We start from the raw sequence: 18811 nt of genomic DNA, 5'->3' as shown, positions 1-18811 counted from the left end.
AATCAGGCAGTAATTCAACTTTTTAATATTAATAAGATATTATGACGATTAAATTAATCTATCAGTCTACACACCCACCCACACCATCCAAACAGTTTTCACTCACTCTTTCTCTCTCTGTCTACACAAAAGTATCTCATTAAAATTAGGGATGGCAATTTGGCTCGTCAGCTTGGGCCGCCGTGACTCGGGCTAACCCCATTTTGGGGCATCAAGCCAAGTCCAAGCCGACCCATTTTATTTTTTAGGTAAAAAAGTTTATATATATATATATATATAACAAGTTTTTCGCGTTGAGCTGTCCAATTTATCAAATTTATGCTAATTTGTAAGATATTACCAAGTTATTTCTATTAATTTTTCTACTCAACGGCGAGTCAATTCAACCTCAAGTTTTCTATCATGGGCGGAACTGGGTTGAATTTTTTTATTTTTTTTTATTTTTTTGGATCATACTACTTCAACATAATGGTGTGGACACCATAATATGTGCCCCAAGCATCAACCTTTTTTTTTTTCTTTATTTTTTTTCCCTACAAGGTTGATACATAACAAAAAATCCCATTAAAATAGTTTTTGAGGAAATTACAATACAATAGCTTTTTAAAGATTGTAGTTAAAAATTAGATTTGAAATTTACTTATCCATTAATCAGGCAGTAATTCAACTTTTTAATATTAATAAGATATTATGACGATTAAATTAATCTATCAGTCTACACACCCACCCACACCATCCAAACAGTTTTCACTCACTCTTTCTCTCTCTGTCTACACAAAAGTATCTCATTAAAATTAGGGATGGCAATTTGGCTCGTCAGCTTGGGCCGCCGTGACTCGGGCTAACCCCATTTTGGGGCATCAAGCCAAGTCCAAGCCGACCCATATGGCTGGACAAGTCGGCACGTAATATATATATATATATATATATATATATATATAACTTAAAAGGCAACTGTGTAGCTGCCTTTTGATTAAAACAAATCGCACCGACAAGCTCGGGCCGAGTCTCGATTTTTTTGTCAAACTTTTGCTTGACTCAGCTCGGGCAAAAAAAACCCGAACTAATTTTGCTCAAGCCTCGAGTTTTGGCTAAAGAATCAGCTTGGCTCGACTTGTTAACATCCCTAGCCACAACCTACACTCCCTAATTATTTTCCCCTTTTCCTTCCCCCCTCTCTCTCTACCACCATTGGAGGAACCATCGCGCGTGGCACTCAATTGCTCACGACGTCGTGTCGTAGGCATTGCTCAGCGTCGTTGAACCAGTGGTGAACAGTTGCTTCTTCGATGCCTCCATTTATAAGAGTCCAAGACATTCGATGTCGATAATCCGAAGGAACTACGAAGCAGTGGTTGCCATAATCAACAACCGCTTCTTTAATTTCTCCATTCCCATGACCTCGACATAGTGCCACTATAACATAGAGAAGCTTCACCACTGCTACCATGTTGAGAAGTAGCAGTCTCTTTCTTATCCGTACCCAATTGATCATTTTATTTGCTCCTGTTATAATCATCGATTAATCTGTGTAATGAACATTTTCTAAAATTTGCATATTTTGAATGTGAGGTTGTGGTTTGTGGTTGAGTGTTGGCGAAGTTTGTGGTTTGTACATAGCTTTTTGATTGTGATTTGTAGTGGTAGTGTTGGAGAGATTACAGTTTGTAGTTTGTCTACGAGTCATAGGTAAAAAACAACTAGTCACAGATTATGTTTACATGTTGCATGTCACACTTCATAAGTCACATGTCATTTTATATATGTCACAGATCATATGTCACATGTCTTTATGCATTGATAACATGTTACATATTTAAGTTCACAGATCGCAACTCATATGCTATAGGTCACGAGTAACAGTTCACAGGTCATATTGCATCAATAATAAATCAATGTTTACATGTCACGTATCACAAATAAATGTCCACATTTCACATATTAAATAGAAGTGGTCAGGGATCATGTTTACACGTTGCATGTCACACTTGTTGTAGGTCAAAAATCAATATCCACAGGTCACAGATCAAATAGAATTGATCAAGATCACTCATTTATGTTTGCAAGTAACATGTTATAGTTCATAGGTTATAGGTTACATGTCATAGGTCACTATTTACAAGTAGCATGTCATATTATATAGGTCAAAGATAAATATCAACAAGTTACAGATCAATATTAGCTAGTTACAAATTAGAAGTCACATGTCATTGTGCACTAATAACATGTTATAGATTTAAGTTCATAAGTCATATTATAAGTCACATGTCACATGTTATTTTGTATAGGTAACAAATCAATATCTACAATTCATAAGTTCAAGAGAATTGGTCGCAATCCACTAGATCAATATCAAAAGTAACAAATCAATGTCCAAAAATCACAAATCCAAGATAACTAGTCATAAGCTATTGGATCAACATCACAAGTAATAGTTTAAATGTAATTCAAATCACATCTCCAAAATTTACAAATTTACATTGAATATGATGATAAATCAAACATCTGCATCAAATTTACACTCCATCGATGGACCAGTTCTCTATTGTAGTTTAAATCACATTGTAAAAAATCTCATTCCTTCAATCATTCTGACGCCAATCAATTGTCCAAATTAAACTTCAATTATATAATCGTTCAATTCTCATCAATGTTTTGTTAAATTAAAAATCCAAACAAGACTCAACCCTTGAGATGCTATACTCATGGATCTCGAATCATGCGCTTGTTATCTAGATCTATACTACCACCCTGCTATGAGAGGTGATGAGGATGGGTGAATGCCGATGACTATGGATGGGCGAGTATGTAGCGAGAGAATGGAGTAGGTCGAGATATTATGATTGATATATATATTATATATATAATATATTATTTTATATATAATATTGATTAGTTACCATCTGAGTTTTGACGTTAACATTTTTTCTTAACATTGAATTTTGGTATAGTTAATGCCTGAGTTATGTATTCTTCCCATTATTTTTCTTTTTTACTTTAAAAATAAATGGGCATAGCTTCTCCGTTGATGATTAATGAAAGAAAACCATCTGCATTCTTTTGGATTTTGCTTTGAAATCAACATAGACATTGGATATGAAGGCAATTTTTTTTTTAATATTCTTTTTAAAGTTTGAACTCGCATATATCATTACTCGATCAGTGTGTTGTTTGTATGTTGTGGTGGGGGTGAATATCTAATTTCTTAGTTCTTGAAAAGTTATATATTTATTTTTCGTTATAGATATTACAGATGATGATCGACATAAGTTCGGCTCTAAACCAAAGCCATCAAAGAAATGACCTATGACCTCAAAATGCCACGGCTTAAAAAAATATGAATCTTGCCTTGAAGGGAAAGTGGAGGCAAGAATAATACAAAAGTGCTTCATCAATGTTTGTGTTGAAAATTTCTGAAATGGAAAATAGAAAGAACTTGTAGTGTTGTCTGTTTGGGAGCGTCTATATCTTGTCCATTTTCATCATTTTTGTGTTGTCAAAATGGTGAAGGTCTATTGTTTTTGTTGTAAAAATTGGTTTAAGACATATCTGCCTGTTATGAAAATAGTAGAGCCAGTGGATTATTTTGAATCAAGTGCTTTTTCAATTTAGCACATTATACAATATAATTGTGCCAAAAGTCCGTGTTGTAAAAAGCATGCCTAAGCATAAGATGTGACCAAAACTTGGAGGTCACCTACAAAATTAACAACATTGTCAACAAATGTTGTCAATCAACATAGTACATGAATCATGCTTGGTGTACTATGTCTGGCAATGTTGTAGGTGGCAAAAAATTGTTGATTGAAAAGATAGGTTGTTTTTTAAATGGTTCTTGCTACATATACATCAACTTTTGCATAATGAGTTACATAATGTCACATGTCACTCTATCACTTGTCAATTAATAATACTGTCAACTTTTTTTATCCAATTTTCTCTTTATATTATTTTATGTAATCCTTTATGTACCATTTTTATGTACAAATAACATTGTCCTTTTTAAACTATCACGTGACATATTTGTTAATAATATTGTCAACTAACATTGTACACCAATTTTGTCAACAATATTGTCAACTAACATTGTACACCACTACTGCGCTAGTTCGAGGGCAGTCCAAGGATTTATTCAGTGCGCACTCGAAAAGTAGCGACTGCGGGTTCCCTCGTCATTAAAAAAAAAAACCATTATACACCAATTTTGTCAACAATATTGTCAACTAACATTGTCAATTTATAACACTGTCAACTTTTTTATCCAATTTTCTCTCTATATCATTTTATGTAATCCTTCATGCACTATTTTTATGTACTAATGGCATTATCCCTTTTAAACTATCACGTGGTATGTTGTCAACAATATTGTTAATTAAAGTATGATTCTTCATTTTATGCTTTCCAGTATGATCTTTATTGTACTTTTCTAACAGAACATGATAGATCCCTAACCTATTCATCCATAAGACCCTCAAAATAAGACATTTATCCAAATGAATTTTAAGTACATCAAGATTCTTAAATATGAAAAATGAAAAGAATTGAAAAATATGACAATTGCCAAACTAATATACAAAATAAAAATTGTTTGATTACTAATTTTGCATCTCAAAATATAAGAAGACTAATTATTATGATCTTTCGGATTGTACAAGATATTTTATTTTGTAATTCGATCTTTTGAATTGTACAAAGACTTCGTTTAAATAAAAATATATTAGTTACTTAAATACGTAAGTATTTCTAATGCTTGTAAAAAATTATGTTTAAGGATTTTATAATAATTTATCGCCTGATGCCTCAAATTCTTAGGTCGACCATGCACTAACAGTTGCTTTATTTAAATGAAGAAGACAATGGAAATGAATGCAACTCTTTTAGTTTTGTATTTTTGGCACTCGAATCTATCACCAGCCGATTGTAAGGGCTAAGCATGTGAAAGAATATATATCATAAATTTTGTGTTTATGACATATCTATCTATTTAAAACTAAAAACTATAAGAAAAAGTAAACAGTACAAAAAAGCAAATTATCATTGAATAATTAACTGTTTACACTACTAAATCTTTTAAATTTTATAAATACAGTCATTTATCAATTTAACCGGTGACTCAACCCCCAATAATGGTCAAATTCTGTATATAAAAAGGAATGTGTAGATACTTTGAAAGAATAGTTTTTAGCAATTATTGCAAGAAAGGTAATAAGGAGATTTACACTAATTATTAAATACTCAAATCTTTTAAACCTTGCTAAGCTTCAACTGAGAGCAGAAATTCATTGATGGAGGTCATAGAGCTTCCCCATCTTGTTTCCTGTTTCTTTTGCTAAGCCCTCGTGTTGATTTTCATCCGAAGGCTTCCTACATCGTCAAAGTTAAACAAGAATCCAAAAGTTAATAGATGCAAAGGAACATCGTACGTGAAGGAAATGAGTAAACAATAGTTGTGAAAGCCGATAATCAGAGAACCCTACCGGAGTTGCTAGTGTATAAACTTTCCTAAAGTTGAGACTTGTATTAGAACCAAGACTTGGAATTAGTGTATAGGTGAAAAATTAGAAGAGACAACGTTGGCAAAAATACAATTTTTGCAGATTGTATATCCAATAATTTAATAGAAAATAACAGGTTGGTCGGAACAGAAAACTAAATAGACTAGGGTTTTGCTCCTGCCTCCCTGACAGGAAGCCCACAAATAGGGGTTCGGTCAGGGAGGCGGTCAGTGTCCCTGTTTTCCTAGCAAAACCCAATAGACTAGCCCGCCCTCAACCGCTAAGGAAAACATAAGTGTTACCTTTTCATATCACAACTTGATAATACTGTTGTTCTTCTTGTTGCATCTTATATTTACATTCCAGGTTTGAGAACTGGTTGCATCTGGTGATTTTCTGGTAACGTTTGCTGTCTTTGTACGTGTCAATCTGCATCAAAGTAGCCATTGGCAAGAATTCAGCAAAAATGACTCTTTGAGATGGAATAAATTGAGTTTAATTAGCAATATTAAGAATATCAAGGAAAATCTTAAGGCAGGACATTACCGATGCATGCGCTTCTCCAAAAATCTGGCCAAGGTTGCCCTCCGAGCCATTGCCACCGTTGGAGTATAACGATAGCCTAGTTTGTGAAATTGTTAATATGAATAGCTCGAGTAATATCATCAATCATGAGATATAATATAGTAGGATAAAAAAAAAAAAAAATACCCCTTGTGCATTTTTCGTTAGTAGAAGTAACCAAGGAAGACTTGCTGGACACACGCATCAGGTGATTAGCCTAAATCATTTAGAGATAATTAAGATAATAAACATTGAAAAGTGTCAAAGTCACGATGAGATAGATGAAGAGAAAGGAAGGGTGGGAATAGAGGACCTTATCTGGTAAAATTTCATGGAAGACATGAGCAGCACCAGAATGCAAAAGGGTCAAAAAAGCTGGCTGGGCTGTGGGCTCAAAAATATTCCTATAACAAACAACTAACATCAAATCCTTTTCTGTCGTTTCCAATTATAAAAAAAATATCATTTCATCTCAAAGTTAAAATAGGTTAGATTGCGTTTGCTTGTCAATATTTTTCATGAAAAATGTATTTTTTCACCTAAATTCCTACTTTTGTACTATTTGATTAACTTTTTTCATGGAAAATATTTTTCTACTTTTGGTCATGGACTATATTTTCTTCAAAATTAAAGAAAACAATTTCTTTAGGGGAAGTAGGATTTTATTTTCCAAAAAATTCACTCTCTATTTCTCTCTCTCGTCTATCAACTCTTTCTCATCTATCCATCAATAAATATCTGAAAAGTGCAATATTTTTTAAATTGAAAATTAAATTAATCAAACACGTTTAATTAACAATTTCTATGCAAATTAATTTTAGACAATTGAATTACCAAAAATTTATTTTCCTTCCATGCAAATTTCATACTTGCAATCAAACGCACATTTATACTTTCAGCATGCTTTGCCTAGGTAACTCAGAGTCCCTTTTCTTCACATAATTATTAAACATTTCGTAAACGAACCACGGTGAAAGGTGAGTTCATCATCTTTAATTGCTCTAATACTATAAATCACAGTTTCATCTCATACATATTCAAGTAAAAATTCTCAAAACTAACATAGTCAATCAGGAGGTAGATTCAAACACCTTGAGTCGGTAGGTTTCTCATTCAGATCATAAGGGAAGCCCGTGGTTGAAGAGAGTTTGTTAATTGGTGTTTGTACACAAGCTCGAGACAATTTTTCTCTCGCATGATCTTTCTCCAAGCTGCCTTCACATGTAGGAATCATATTATTGATAGGAACTGTCCATCCATTAATCTGCTACCACAAAAAGGGAGAAAATTGTGAAAGATAATTCTGCTAGAGCCATAACAATAAGCCATACGACCTCTGGTCACAAACGGACATAGATTATGTTTTATCTTAGACGTAATTTCAGAACCGTAACAATGATCGCAACGCGCCATCTTAAACTTTCTCTTCGATTTCTTTAGTTAACGAATGTTAGTCCACTCGATAATTGGAGCACAATCAAGATTTCCTTGATATATGTGAAGTTAAAGACAAAGTTCTTGAATTCCTTTTTGTAAATTTCATAGGATTTGTTAATTTTTCGCTTTAACTTTATAGACAATAGATAAAACATCTACTTTAAATCAAAAGAATGAGGAAAACAAACCTCCCCAAAACTCAGAGGCTCTCCCTTCAAATCCACTGAAGAACTGATAGTACTAAGGGATAAGGATATGTCAGCTCCTCGGATGGCTGCAAAAGATAGGAATCCAAACCGTAATATATTAACTGATTAAAGGATAAATGAAAACCAAAATTGCAACTAATCAGTCAACCAGTTCTTTTCAATCAAGTTGATGATGATGATGATGATGATGATGATGATGATGATAATGATAATAATAATAATAATAATAATAATAATAATAATAATAATAATAATAATAATAATAATAATAATATTAAACAGTACAGAATTGCACATAATTGTAAAAAATCAATTATTAACCTTCTACTTAATTTAAGAAATTCATAATTGTACGAGTAATGCGGTACATAATTAGTACCAAACACTGCTGAAATTTTAAAAGTGATTCAAAATGTAAATTATGGATTAAAAACATTCAAACCTAAGAATAGGTACCAATTTAAGTTGTTTTAAATTGAAACGAGCAGGAAAAAAAAAATAATAATAAATAAATAAAAACAGTTTGGGTTACCTGAATCTTTGAATGTATTCTTCCTTCTCCCTTTCTCCAATTTCTGCGACTGTTTCGAAATCAAACCTAAAAAATCTATCTCCATTTCAGAGTTGAGACTGAATATCAAACCACAGGAAATTAATTCAAACTTCTGCGGAAAAAATTGAATATAAATAAATGGGGAGGACAAAAAAGATAAAGCTGAGGTTGGAAATGGTTATGCAGAAGCAGTTTAATGGATATTTGTACATGCGACTAAATCACAGGTCGGAAAGAAGTGAACGGTTGCTATTTTATGAAAGAAGAAACACGTGCGTGCATGAAACAGGTGCCCCATTTTATAAGGACCACAAATCTGTATAAGGTGGGCATTTGATTTCATATCATGAGTAGGACGAACGGTTCCGATCAATTAGTATAAATAATTGTGAAAGGGATCTAGTAAAAAATAATTTCACCAATCAAGTACATTTATCCAAATCCACTCTTTAGTTTTAATCTAATTATATAGTCTATTGTGCAATTTAAATAAGGAACCAACTCCGTAGAAATGAGAATGTGACTCGTAAAGAGTTTGTTGGAGATGCTCTAATTACGACGTTACTTGCAAAATTATATTTACAAGCAACAATGCATAGCTTATATAGAATATCGATAAGATGATATATCTATCATACATCAATACATTGGAAGATAATTTTATGGCGAGACTCGAAATTGGAATTAAACTTATTATCCTACAATAAATTGATGTGTTATATCATGGGTACTTTAATATAAGCTAAGTACTAGTAATCAATCATTTCTCTCTGTATTACGAACTTATTCTCTAGTTAATAAATGTGTCGTGTTACGGTAGCTTAGGAGATTATTAATATGTTATTAGAAATGAATTAATATTGGTTTAAGATACTCAACGGTATGATTAAAACCTCGATGAAAAGAACTTAGACGAAGAAAAACTCCAATGAACACAATGAAATAATGAATGATGTCTTGTTAAAAATCTCGCTAGAAAACTCAAATGTTGAAATAGGTAATACTTTTGTGAATAAATCTGATATATTATGACTTGAACGAATTTGTTTAATATCAATATCATATGAATTATCAAGGTCATGAGCAAAGAAAATTTATGTGACATATACTTCGTTTTGACTCTTTTAACAAATCCTCCTTTGATTTGAGCTATGCACACATATCTTTCATATGTTATTATCTGAGCTCTTTATTGGGGGATAAACCACGTCTTTTGAACATATCGAATCATTGATATTAACCATACGCATTTCCGAACATGTTGGACATTCTTAGTATAAATTGACTAATATATAAGAATTTCGTCGACTAAATATTCAATAGGTATGCCAAAACAAATGTTTATAATCTAATACCTTAAAATGCTCTTCAATAATTTTGATAATTTTCATATCATCAACATATATGGCAATAATAACAATTTTATATTTAACATTTTTTTACCACATACGTCTAGATTGCTTTAAGGCATGCAAACATCTTTAAAATTCGATTGAATAAATATCCTGTGAACAAGAATTCTATACTTCAGGCATTATATCTGTCGAATGATCTCTTAGATACACATAAGTGCTGTGTTGTGGGCTCCAGACATTAGGATAAGGTGGGGGATATATATATATATATATATATATATATATATATATAATGTTCAAAATACACCCTGCATTTCGTATATTTACAAATTGTATATAATAGTTTGTAAAATTACATTTTGCAAACTCAATTTTACTATTGGTAATAAAAACACATCTGCAGAGAAAACTAGAAATAATTACAGATTTGTCATCACATATGGTTAAACAGATCAAAGTATTTTGATTTGTTTACCTATTCATAATTTAAAATTTGTAAATGTTGGAATTTGTTTAAGTAGAAATAATAAAAAGTTGATTTTGTATCAATTTTGACCAAATATTTGAATAGACTTTGATAGTCAAATCACACAAGTGGATAGACAATGAAGAAATCACTTCTTCACCATTAACATTCACATTAAGTAAAATACAATATATAAGAATGTAAAATTAAAAAGGAAATAGTTAAGTAAATGTTAACCAAAAAAAAAAAAAAAAAAAAAAAAGGAAAAAAAAAAAAAAAAAAAAAAAAAAAATGAAGGCAAAAGCTAACATTTCATCTTTCCCACTCAAGCTCACCTTACATATCCATCACAATCTACAAGACCTCACTGACAAATACCACCTCCAAAATGCAATCACTTCGACGGATGTAGCGATACCATCCCTTGCTAGGCAGTGTTCTCCACTCCTTGTTGTCCCGTCCCTCCTTGTCCTTTTAATTGACATAGACCCCAATCATCTAATAAAATGAGGATGGGATGTTGCATTGGAAATGGTCAGGATAGCCACTCAATTGATAAGAATGGCAACGAGGTGGAATCGGAGAGAAGCGATCACCTTGTTTATTTTTTATTTTTTTTATTTTTGCTTTTATTTTCTTCTATCTTTAGTTAGTAAATATATATATATATATATATTTTTTTTTTTTCTAATTTACAAAGAACGTCATGTTCTCTTTAAAATGGCAATGAATCTTTTTTTTAAAATAAAATTTAAGTTCGAAATTAACTTCAAACTGGACAGGTAGTGGAGCGGGGACTATGTTTCCCATACTCGCTTGGAGACAATAACTCTCGCTCCATCCTCGACCCATTTACCCGGTCAGGCGGTTAATCTCCACCCCTATTCGGGGGGGGGGGGGGGGGGTGTCCTTTGTGTATCGACTTGAGTGAATTTTTTTGTCATTCCAGTCAATTGACTCTAACACTACAGCATAATAACATTAGAGTTTTTACCAGAAAAAAAAAGGTGCTGAAAAAACGGGGCAATGTTTTTGTTCAAGTGCGTTACAACCTAGGGTGACAAGCTCTTATCTAGTCTTAGTATGCAGTCTCGATGATCTGCTGTGCTCACCCTCTCGTCCGACATGGGGCGAAGCATGGAAGGAAAATTCAAGACCAAAGATTTTCTTTGTTGAACCTAAAGATTCTCGAGTTGGATATCACATCCTGACATGCCAGCATTGTGGAATTCAAATGGCACTTTACATGACTCGGCTGCTTTGAGTAACCTCTAACTAATTAGCTGAAGTCCTCTGCCTCGAGCGTAATCAGATTGTGAATCGTCAATGCCTGTAATACAGAAATATGGGGCCCGTTAGGACATTATGCTAGTGCCTTCACCAAATACCCACTGACAACCTTGTGCAATCTGTGATATAGCATGTGTATGAAAGACATCAACTTTTGAAATAGTAGTTTCATTGTACTTCAACTTCCTGTAGACGATGATTTCAGACCACAAAAATAAATTTTTTTCTTGAATTAATTCTTTTAAGGTGGCGCTTGCATTGTTGATGATGTCGATGTGATTACATATGCATAGGTGATATTGTCCGTGAATGGGAGTAGATGTGATGGGGTGAGTGCAGTGGTGGACACAGACATTTTAAATTAGGAGTACAGTCAAACTTGTAAAAAAAATTGTGAAAAATTAAAGCATTCGATATCTTATTACAATTGTTCTCTATACGTTCTATACTTTAATAAAGTTTCATAATTATATCATTTTAAATATTGTCAAATATATCATTCTCAAAATATGCAAACACTAATCTCCGATTCGATTGCACAGACAATTATTGACATAAATCATCGCAAAAAATGCTATCAAGTTCAGGCCGTTTAATCCCAACATCCTCGTCATTAGTTTCAATCGAAAAATTTTCAAGATTAGTTTCATCCCCAACATTCATTTCATCACCAATCCCGTCATCTTTTTTATCTTCAACATCATTTTCATTCCTTTTATCTCGAACATTTCTTTCATTACTATTTTGCTCATCACAAGAAAATGCAGATTTACATTAAAAATATTTGCCCATAACCAACACAAATAATCAATTCAAGTTAATAAATAATTTGAAAAACTACACACATATAAAGTCATATATAATAAAGGCTCACAAATCACAATATTATCATAAATTTAAACCTAAATTGCAATTCATGTATATACTAATTCTGCAAGTTGTAAATTTATCACATATTGCAAAAATCATCAAAAGGATAAAAAAATAAAAACATGGATGATATTAATTTCTTCACATAATAAAATCAAAACAATCTGTAAATACTCCAAACTCTCAGCTTTCTCACATATTCAAAAATCCCCACAAAATTACTCTTCGAATTATGTTTTATATGAATATTAGGCTCCACATTTAACCAAAGCACTCAATAAAACAACAAAAAGCAAGAATTCAATACCATTTCTGATATTAGAAGCTATCAGAATCAAAAAATTTCTTCAAATGACAACAAATGCCAGAAAACCCATCGGATATTGCTGTCCCTATTCTGAATTTTTGATAAAGTTCTCAAATTAAATTTCACAAATCACAAGATAATTCTAACAAATCACAATTCACAAATCATAAGGATGATCTATCATAACACAAATGACATATATTTTCAAATTCCAGATAATGAGATACAGTAACAAAAGCAATTAAGCAAAATAAAATAGTCTAAAATGATGTAGATGCGATCGTAGTGGTAGGAAAGCAAAACTAACCCTTGGATTTGGGCTTTAGGTTAGGGTTTGAACTTTGAAGAATGAAGCGCTGTGACAAACTAGCGGACTGGCAATGGAGCGGGTTCCCCCGCCCCTCGCCCCATCAGGCATTTTCCCTCTCCGTCCCTACCCCGTTACCTGTTTAAGACGAGACATGGCGTTTGTCCATTTACGTACCCATATATTTTTTTTTTCATTTTTTTAAAAATATTTTGATAATTCATTTTATTGTCCCCATTAATTAAAGTGAAACAATAATATAATTACTAAAATTTTAATTAATTTATTTATTTTTAAAATTTAAATTATTCGAATATATTTAGTAAACTAAGATTTTTTAATTTTATTATATTCTTTAGACAATTTTAATTGCCATATTCTATTAGAATTAATGAAATTTCGTGGAGTTTTTCATTTAAAGTATTGAATTCTTAAAAAAAAAAAAAGAGTCAGTGCGGGACACCTATTACCCATACCCGCCCTGCACATGACCTGATTATTCAATTAAGCGGGTAATCTCTATCCCATTCAAGGCAGAGCCCATGGCTATTGGGTATGACTGATTTTTTGCTATAATTATATGAAAAAGGCAAATTTCATTCATTTTAATTTAGATAAGGACAAAATAATCATTTTAAGGAAAATGTTGAACTTTTTAAGAGTCAATTGGACGGGATCCGTCGCTAAGGACCGCTATTGCATTAAAATTAATAGACTATACTGCAAAGAAACATACAATAGGAACAAGAATGCGACAAAGTCATTAGGTTGGGGATCAATAGTGCAATTTTCTCATTTTTGTATTGATCTCCTATCTAATCATTTATAAATTCAATCTTTTAGAAAACCCTTAGACCATATGCTTAGAATCAAACAAGTATCAACAAAACATATTTTACAGATTCAAAATGACAAACTGTCACCCTAGTTAATCTAATTGGAATGCCATTCGTCCCAAAGTCGCTCCACCAATCAGGAAACGTAGAGGAACTCAATCATTTACAATTAAAATTTCTCTTTTTTGAATACACACAAAACGTATCACTTTCTAGATGATCCTTCAAGAAGAATGTGATTATACTATCTTTCTAACTTAAAGCATCAGAGAAGTAATTGGGACAACCTGCCCATTGTCTAGCAATCCTCGTGTTATTGACATATCAATTTCACTTTTTTAAAACTATAAAATGTAATTCACATAAAACAAGTATACAACCCATAATTCATTAAATAGTTGATTGTGATATACTAAATGCTTAAACATTTTGAAAATGTTAAAGTAACAGCTCAATTAATGGCTCACAGATTGAAATGACTCACTTATTCAATGATCCATTTAATACTTATCCTCTGTTTATAATGGAATGTTTAGGTGCTTGAAAAGAGTATTTCTAGTTATTATCAAATTCATCGACGGGGTTCATGGTACAAGTGTCGACTTGCTTTCGAACCCGTGAAACTATCAAGACTTAGAGCATGTTTGGCTGAGCAAAGGAAATCATTTTTTTTTCTGTCAAATATGTCTGAGCCTTTCACGAATTACTTTTACTAGGAATTTTGATTTCAAAACATACTTTTCAGAAGTCACAATTATTGCAAGCTCATATCCAAGCATGTTCTTAGGAATTTTGTTATAGCACGCAAAGTTAGGAATTTTGTTATAGCACGCAAAGGAATGAAGGTCGTGTCATTTTCTTTTCTTTTTATTATTTGTCCTCAGTGTCAAATTTATCATCACAATTTAAATGTGTCGGATTTCACGTTAAGCACATGTATGTTTTATGAATTCTTGGAGACATACTGGACCCTCCTATAATTCCATAACTATCTTAGACTTATAACTCTAAATGGTTAAACCTAGCCAAACAGGCTCTTACTCTAAGTTGAATACATTTTAAACCTAAAGTGAATTTGTTCAGTTTGATAGCTAAAAAGCTGGTAAAGTTGGAAGAGGTGTTGAACTTGAAATTCAGTATCTTTAACGTGGTCAACAGATCTGAAAGCTTTTCATGTCTACGCAAACCTAATTCCTGCACACTTGAACAAACAGTTAGCCACACATGGCTTCCTTCGATGTGGGTGGAGTTGGCTGCGTACACTCCAACGGTCAAGTCAGTTGGGAGAATCAAGAACGAATATGTGTGTGAGAGTAGCCTCCAATGTAGAAGGGGAATCGATTTTGGGAAGAGATAGATAAAACAGTGATGGCGAAATTATAGCTTGAGAGTCCAAACTTGCGATACCTTGACATGGCACTAAGTGCGAGCATTTACAGTAGAAAAAGGTGAATAAGAGTCGTTGGATAAATAGGCACGCGGCCTCATTTGTGCGGTTGGTGCTTCTTGTTGGAGACTTTGATCAATCATAAGCATTAAATGCTAATACCATTTTATCGTCCATAATTCTAGCTTGTGGCTTTAAACTTGACTTGATGGGCTAAAATTGGCGACGGCAGCAGTGAATTGTTACATCAATTACATACCAAGGATTACCTAATAGATCTTACGCCGAACTCCTTTGTGGTCTCGCCTCCACCGTAGTTTGGTTTTCCCTAACGTGGTCTTTATAATCTAATGGGGTTAGTAAATATATTAGTTCAGCTACTTCAAGGGGTTCGGTCAAAACTACCTTGTGGCCTCTTTGCTTGCTTGCTGCGTAACATATTTGGAACCTTATATGTGAGGTATAACAATAGTCCTTGAAGTCCATGTACAATTATTCATATAATGTATAGACTTTCAAGTTGAGGGTTTCTTGATTTTGTAACCAAAAAGTAGCGTAGCTCAATAGTCCCTGAAGTCTATGCATGGTTATTCATATAATGCGTAGACTTTCAAGTTGGAATGTGACATTGTGTGATGGATGAAATTCTATGTTTGCAGATATTGTGGAGGCTTGCCATAGGCTAAGGCTGAATTAGGTGAATGCGATACCATTGCTAAAGAGGGCGAGTTTGTTCACGTAGATGAAGCTTGACAGCTTGTAGTAAGGCTGAATTAAAAAAGGTACCAAAGGGACAAGCCTACTAAAATAGATGAAGCATGTAGTAAGGTTGAATTAAGTGAAGGCGAGACCCTTACTAAAAACCATTTTATCATCCATAATATCTAGCTTGCAGCTTTAGACTTGACTCGATAGGCTGAAAATGGCGAGGACAGCAATAAATTGTCACATCAATCACATATCAAGGATTGCCTAACAGATCTCTTGTCGAATTCCTTTTGTGGCGCCTCCCTCGTAGTTCAATTCTTCCAATGGGGTCTATATGATCTAATGGGGTTGGTAAATATATTGGTTCAACCACTCCAAGGGGTTCGGTCAAAAATACCTCGTGGCTCCCATATTTGCTTCTCATATAAGATATTTGGAGCCTTATAGCTATATGTGAGACGTAACAACATATATCTAATAAAATTACAAATTATGAAGCTCTCAAAGTATGAAGATTCATTAATATAACTGTAGAATTTGTAAAAATTTTAATATTATTTTGTTATTACTTTGATTGAAAAATAATTTTGGTGGTTAAATGGTGCTCCTAAAATCAGTTCGTGACTCTGTTAAAGTAAAACCACGTCAAACGATTCGTAAGTCTACTTGAAAACACTAAACAATTACTCTATCCAATGAATATAAATATTTTTCTAACAAAAGTTAGGGATGAGAATACATCACCAAACTGCTATACATAATCAAGTAATATCACATAATTATATGTACACAAATATATAATCAATTCATATATCAATGCTCTTTATTATACGCATTGGATTAATGCTCTGGTTGGGAGTTTTGGGATACTAATTATGGGCATTTTTAAAAGTATAGCTTTTAGGCTTTTTTGAGCGAACCGATTTTGGATGATGTTCAGTAGCGATTTTAAAACACTCCAACTCATGCTTTGAGTTCATTATATTTTTTTGAAAAAGGAAAAATTGCAATAGCAATCCTAACCTTTCACTTTTTTGTAGACTTTACCGTAACCTTCAGTTTGTACTAGTGGAGGTCCCAAACATTTAAGAAATTTACAGTTGGGGACCAAATGGATGAAAACCGTATATTTGACCAAAAAATTGATTGTGACCAAATTTGATAAGGGCAAAAGTGAAATTTATGATTTAAACATAAAATAATTTAAAAATAAATAAAAATAAAAATCATGTCATCCACGCACCCAACCTCATCAAACCTAACAAATCAACCCAAAGAAACCGTCGACTTCCAACCACCCCCCGCCATCCTTTGCCATTGCCACCACTACGAGATTCAATAATGGTAGCAACCTTGAAGAATGTCATATCTGGTGGCGCTGTCACTGCCACTTTTGCCATGGACGAGGTAGAGGAAGACTCTTGCCATGTCAGCGGTTGTGGACGTAATTGCTTCAAAATTTGTTGTATGTCATAAGCAGCTAGTGGAAGGAAGCTCCTGGGAAAAGAACAAGAAGAGGTCTCAACGGAATTACCAAAATCTTCAAATGGGAGACGACACCATTCAGCGTTAAACATGGGGCGGGACGGTTTCAGCATTTCAAAATTGTTTAACATATTTCAAATTGTTAACTGTAAACATGCCTTTTCCCATCTACTTAAACATGAGACGGGAACGAAGGAAGCGTGGATGGACAGAATTTTGTTTCTCTTCTTCTCTCTCATTTTGAAATTTTCTCTCCTTCTCGTTCTTCTTTTCTTCTCCCCTAATCAGTATTTCTTTTATCTTCTTAGTGGAATATTATTACAATTGGGTATTGAATTGCAGTTGAAATCTATGGATTGTGGAGTGATTGTGTTGGAATTATTAATCCAAACAAGTGGTATCAGAGCAGCTAGTTCTGGGTGTGGACACTTGAGCCAAAATAGTAGAGGAACACCTCAAAAAAACTGGACGGGGAAGTTGAAAATCTGGGTGAAAGAATCACCTTTCCCTTAAGCCAGCTGTTGAAGACTATCTTTAATATCTATCATACCGCATTATTTTTCTCAATACACGAGAGTAAATAATTCGTAGATTTTGCATTTCCTATGAAAATATAGTAAACTTCCTTGCTTAGAGGAGAACCACCTAAAGATGAATTGATAGTTTTGTTGGGTTTTCCCTCCACTTTGAGGGACTTGCCCATTTAGTAGCCCACTAAAGCCCAAACCAATTAAACCCATTTGATGGCCCCAAAAACAATACAAAAACTGATCCATACATACATACAGCAGAAAAAAATGGGATTCATTATTCTAAAATAGGCAGCCTCAGTTTTCTTGAAAAACAGAGAGTTACGAGAGAGAGAGAGAGAGTTCGGCATATCAGCTTCTTCTTGCCAAAGGATGGAGGCTCGTTTGTGGTCCGATTTAGCTGAAATTTCAGTAGGTTATTCTTGGCAAAGATAGCTACATTTTGACCGGAGCTGATTGTCCAGATTCCTCTCCATTTCTCTGGGCTCTACACACTAGTTTAGTGAGACTTTTCCTTATTGTGTGTGTATCTATTTTAGTATGATGTTGTTGTTGATATCCAAGAGTATATGTGTTCTTGATGTATTGGCAGCCTCTAGAGTTTGCTTTGGAGAAGGTTAACTGTGTATTCTATTATTTTATGGTGGAAGGCTTTTACTGGACTAGGTCCCGGGGTTTTTCCTTCACGCCGAAGGGTTTCCTTAGTGAACAAATCTTTGTGATCTTATCGTTCAATTTCTGCCAATGTGTCTGAGTTAATATTTGGAGTCAAGGTTATTATTTTACTGCCATTTTTATTCTGAATAATGGGGATTGTGAAATTGTTTTCTCTGCTTGGTTTATCATTATTGGTTCATTCCCCAACAAAGTGGTATCAGAGCGAGGTTAAGTCTCTGTGATTATTATGAGAATTAAAATGGAGGATTCGGTTAGTGGCATGGTTAAACTCACATCTTCCAATTATTCTATTTGGAAGACTAGGATGGAGGATATTTTGTATTGCAAAGATTTG

The 18811-nt window shown here is 33.3% G+C and overlaps 1 protein-coding gene and 1 long non-coding RNA gene across 2 annotated transcripts; both read right to left on the bottom strand.

The window, feature by feature from the left end:
• Nucleotides 1–5127: 5127 nt before the first annotated feature.
• Nucleotides 5128–8487, bottom strand: LOC111401208. The gene is made up of 8 exons (XM_023028838.1): nt 8238–8487; nt 7685–7770; nt 7151–7323; nt 6373–6463; nt 6207–6276; nt 6042–6117; nt 5798–5924; nt 5128–5364 (listed from the first exon to the last, which is right to left on the bottom strand). Exons 1-7 carry the CDS (start codon nt 8320–8322, stop codon nt 5807–5809), a joined length of 699 nt encoding a protein of 232 aa, XP_022884606.1. The 5' UTR covers nt 8323–8487; the 3' UTR covers nt 5128–5364; nt 5798–5806.
• Nucleotides 8488–11002: 2515 nt separating this feature from the next.
• Nucleotides 11003–12989, bottom strand: LOC111402638. Its single transcript, XR_002704316.1, has 2 exons — nt 12854–12989; nt 11003–11409 (listed from the first exon to the last, which is right to left on the bottom strand). It is a non-coding gene; the product is annotated as an uncharacterized LOC111402638 (long non-coding RNA).
• Between the last annotated feature and the right edge of the window lie 5822 nt (nt 12990–18811).

The sequence above is a fragment of the Olea europaea genome, chromosome 10 (assembly GCF_002742605.1).
Source record: "Olea europaea var. sylvestris chromosome 10, O_europaea_v1, whole genome shotgun sequence".
NCBI lineage: Eukaryota > Viridiplantae > Streptophyta > Magnoliopsida > Lamiales > Oleaceae > Olea > Olea europaea.
Note: the sequence above shows the minus strand (reverse complement) of the source record. Positions and strands in the feature narration are given on the sequence as shown.

Excerpts from the sequence above, each read along its gene's own strand:
- LOC111401208 (XM_023028838.1), bottom strand. The coding sequence starts at position 8,322 with ATGGAGATAGATTTTTTAGGTTTGATTTCGAAACAGTCGCAGAAATTG. Across the intron at positions 6,118-6,206 it reads TAACGAAAAATGCACAAGGG|GCTATCGTTATACTCCAACG; the intron begins GTATTTTTTTTT and ends TTCACAAACTAG. Across the intron at positions 5,925-6,041 it reads TTGGAGAAGCGCATGCATCG|ATTGACACGTACAAAGACAG; the intron begins GTAATGTCCTGC and ends ACTTTGATGCAG.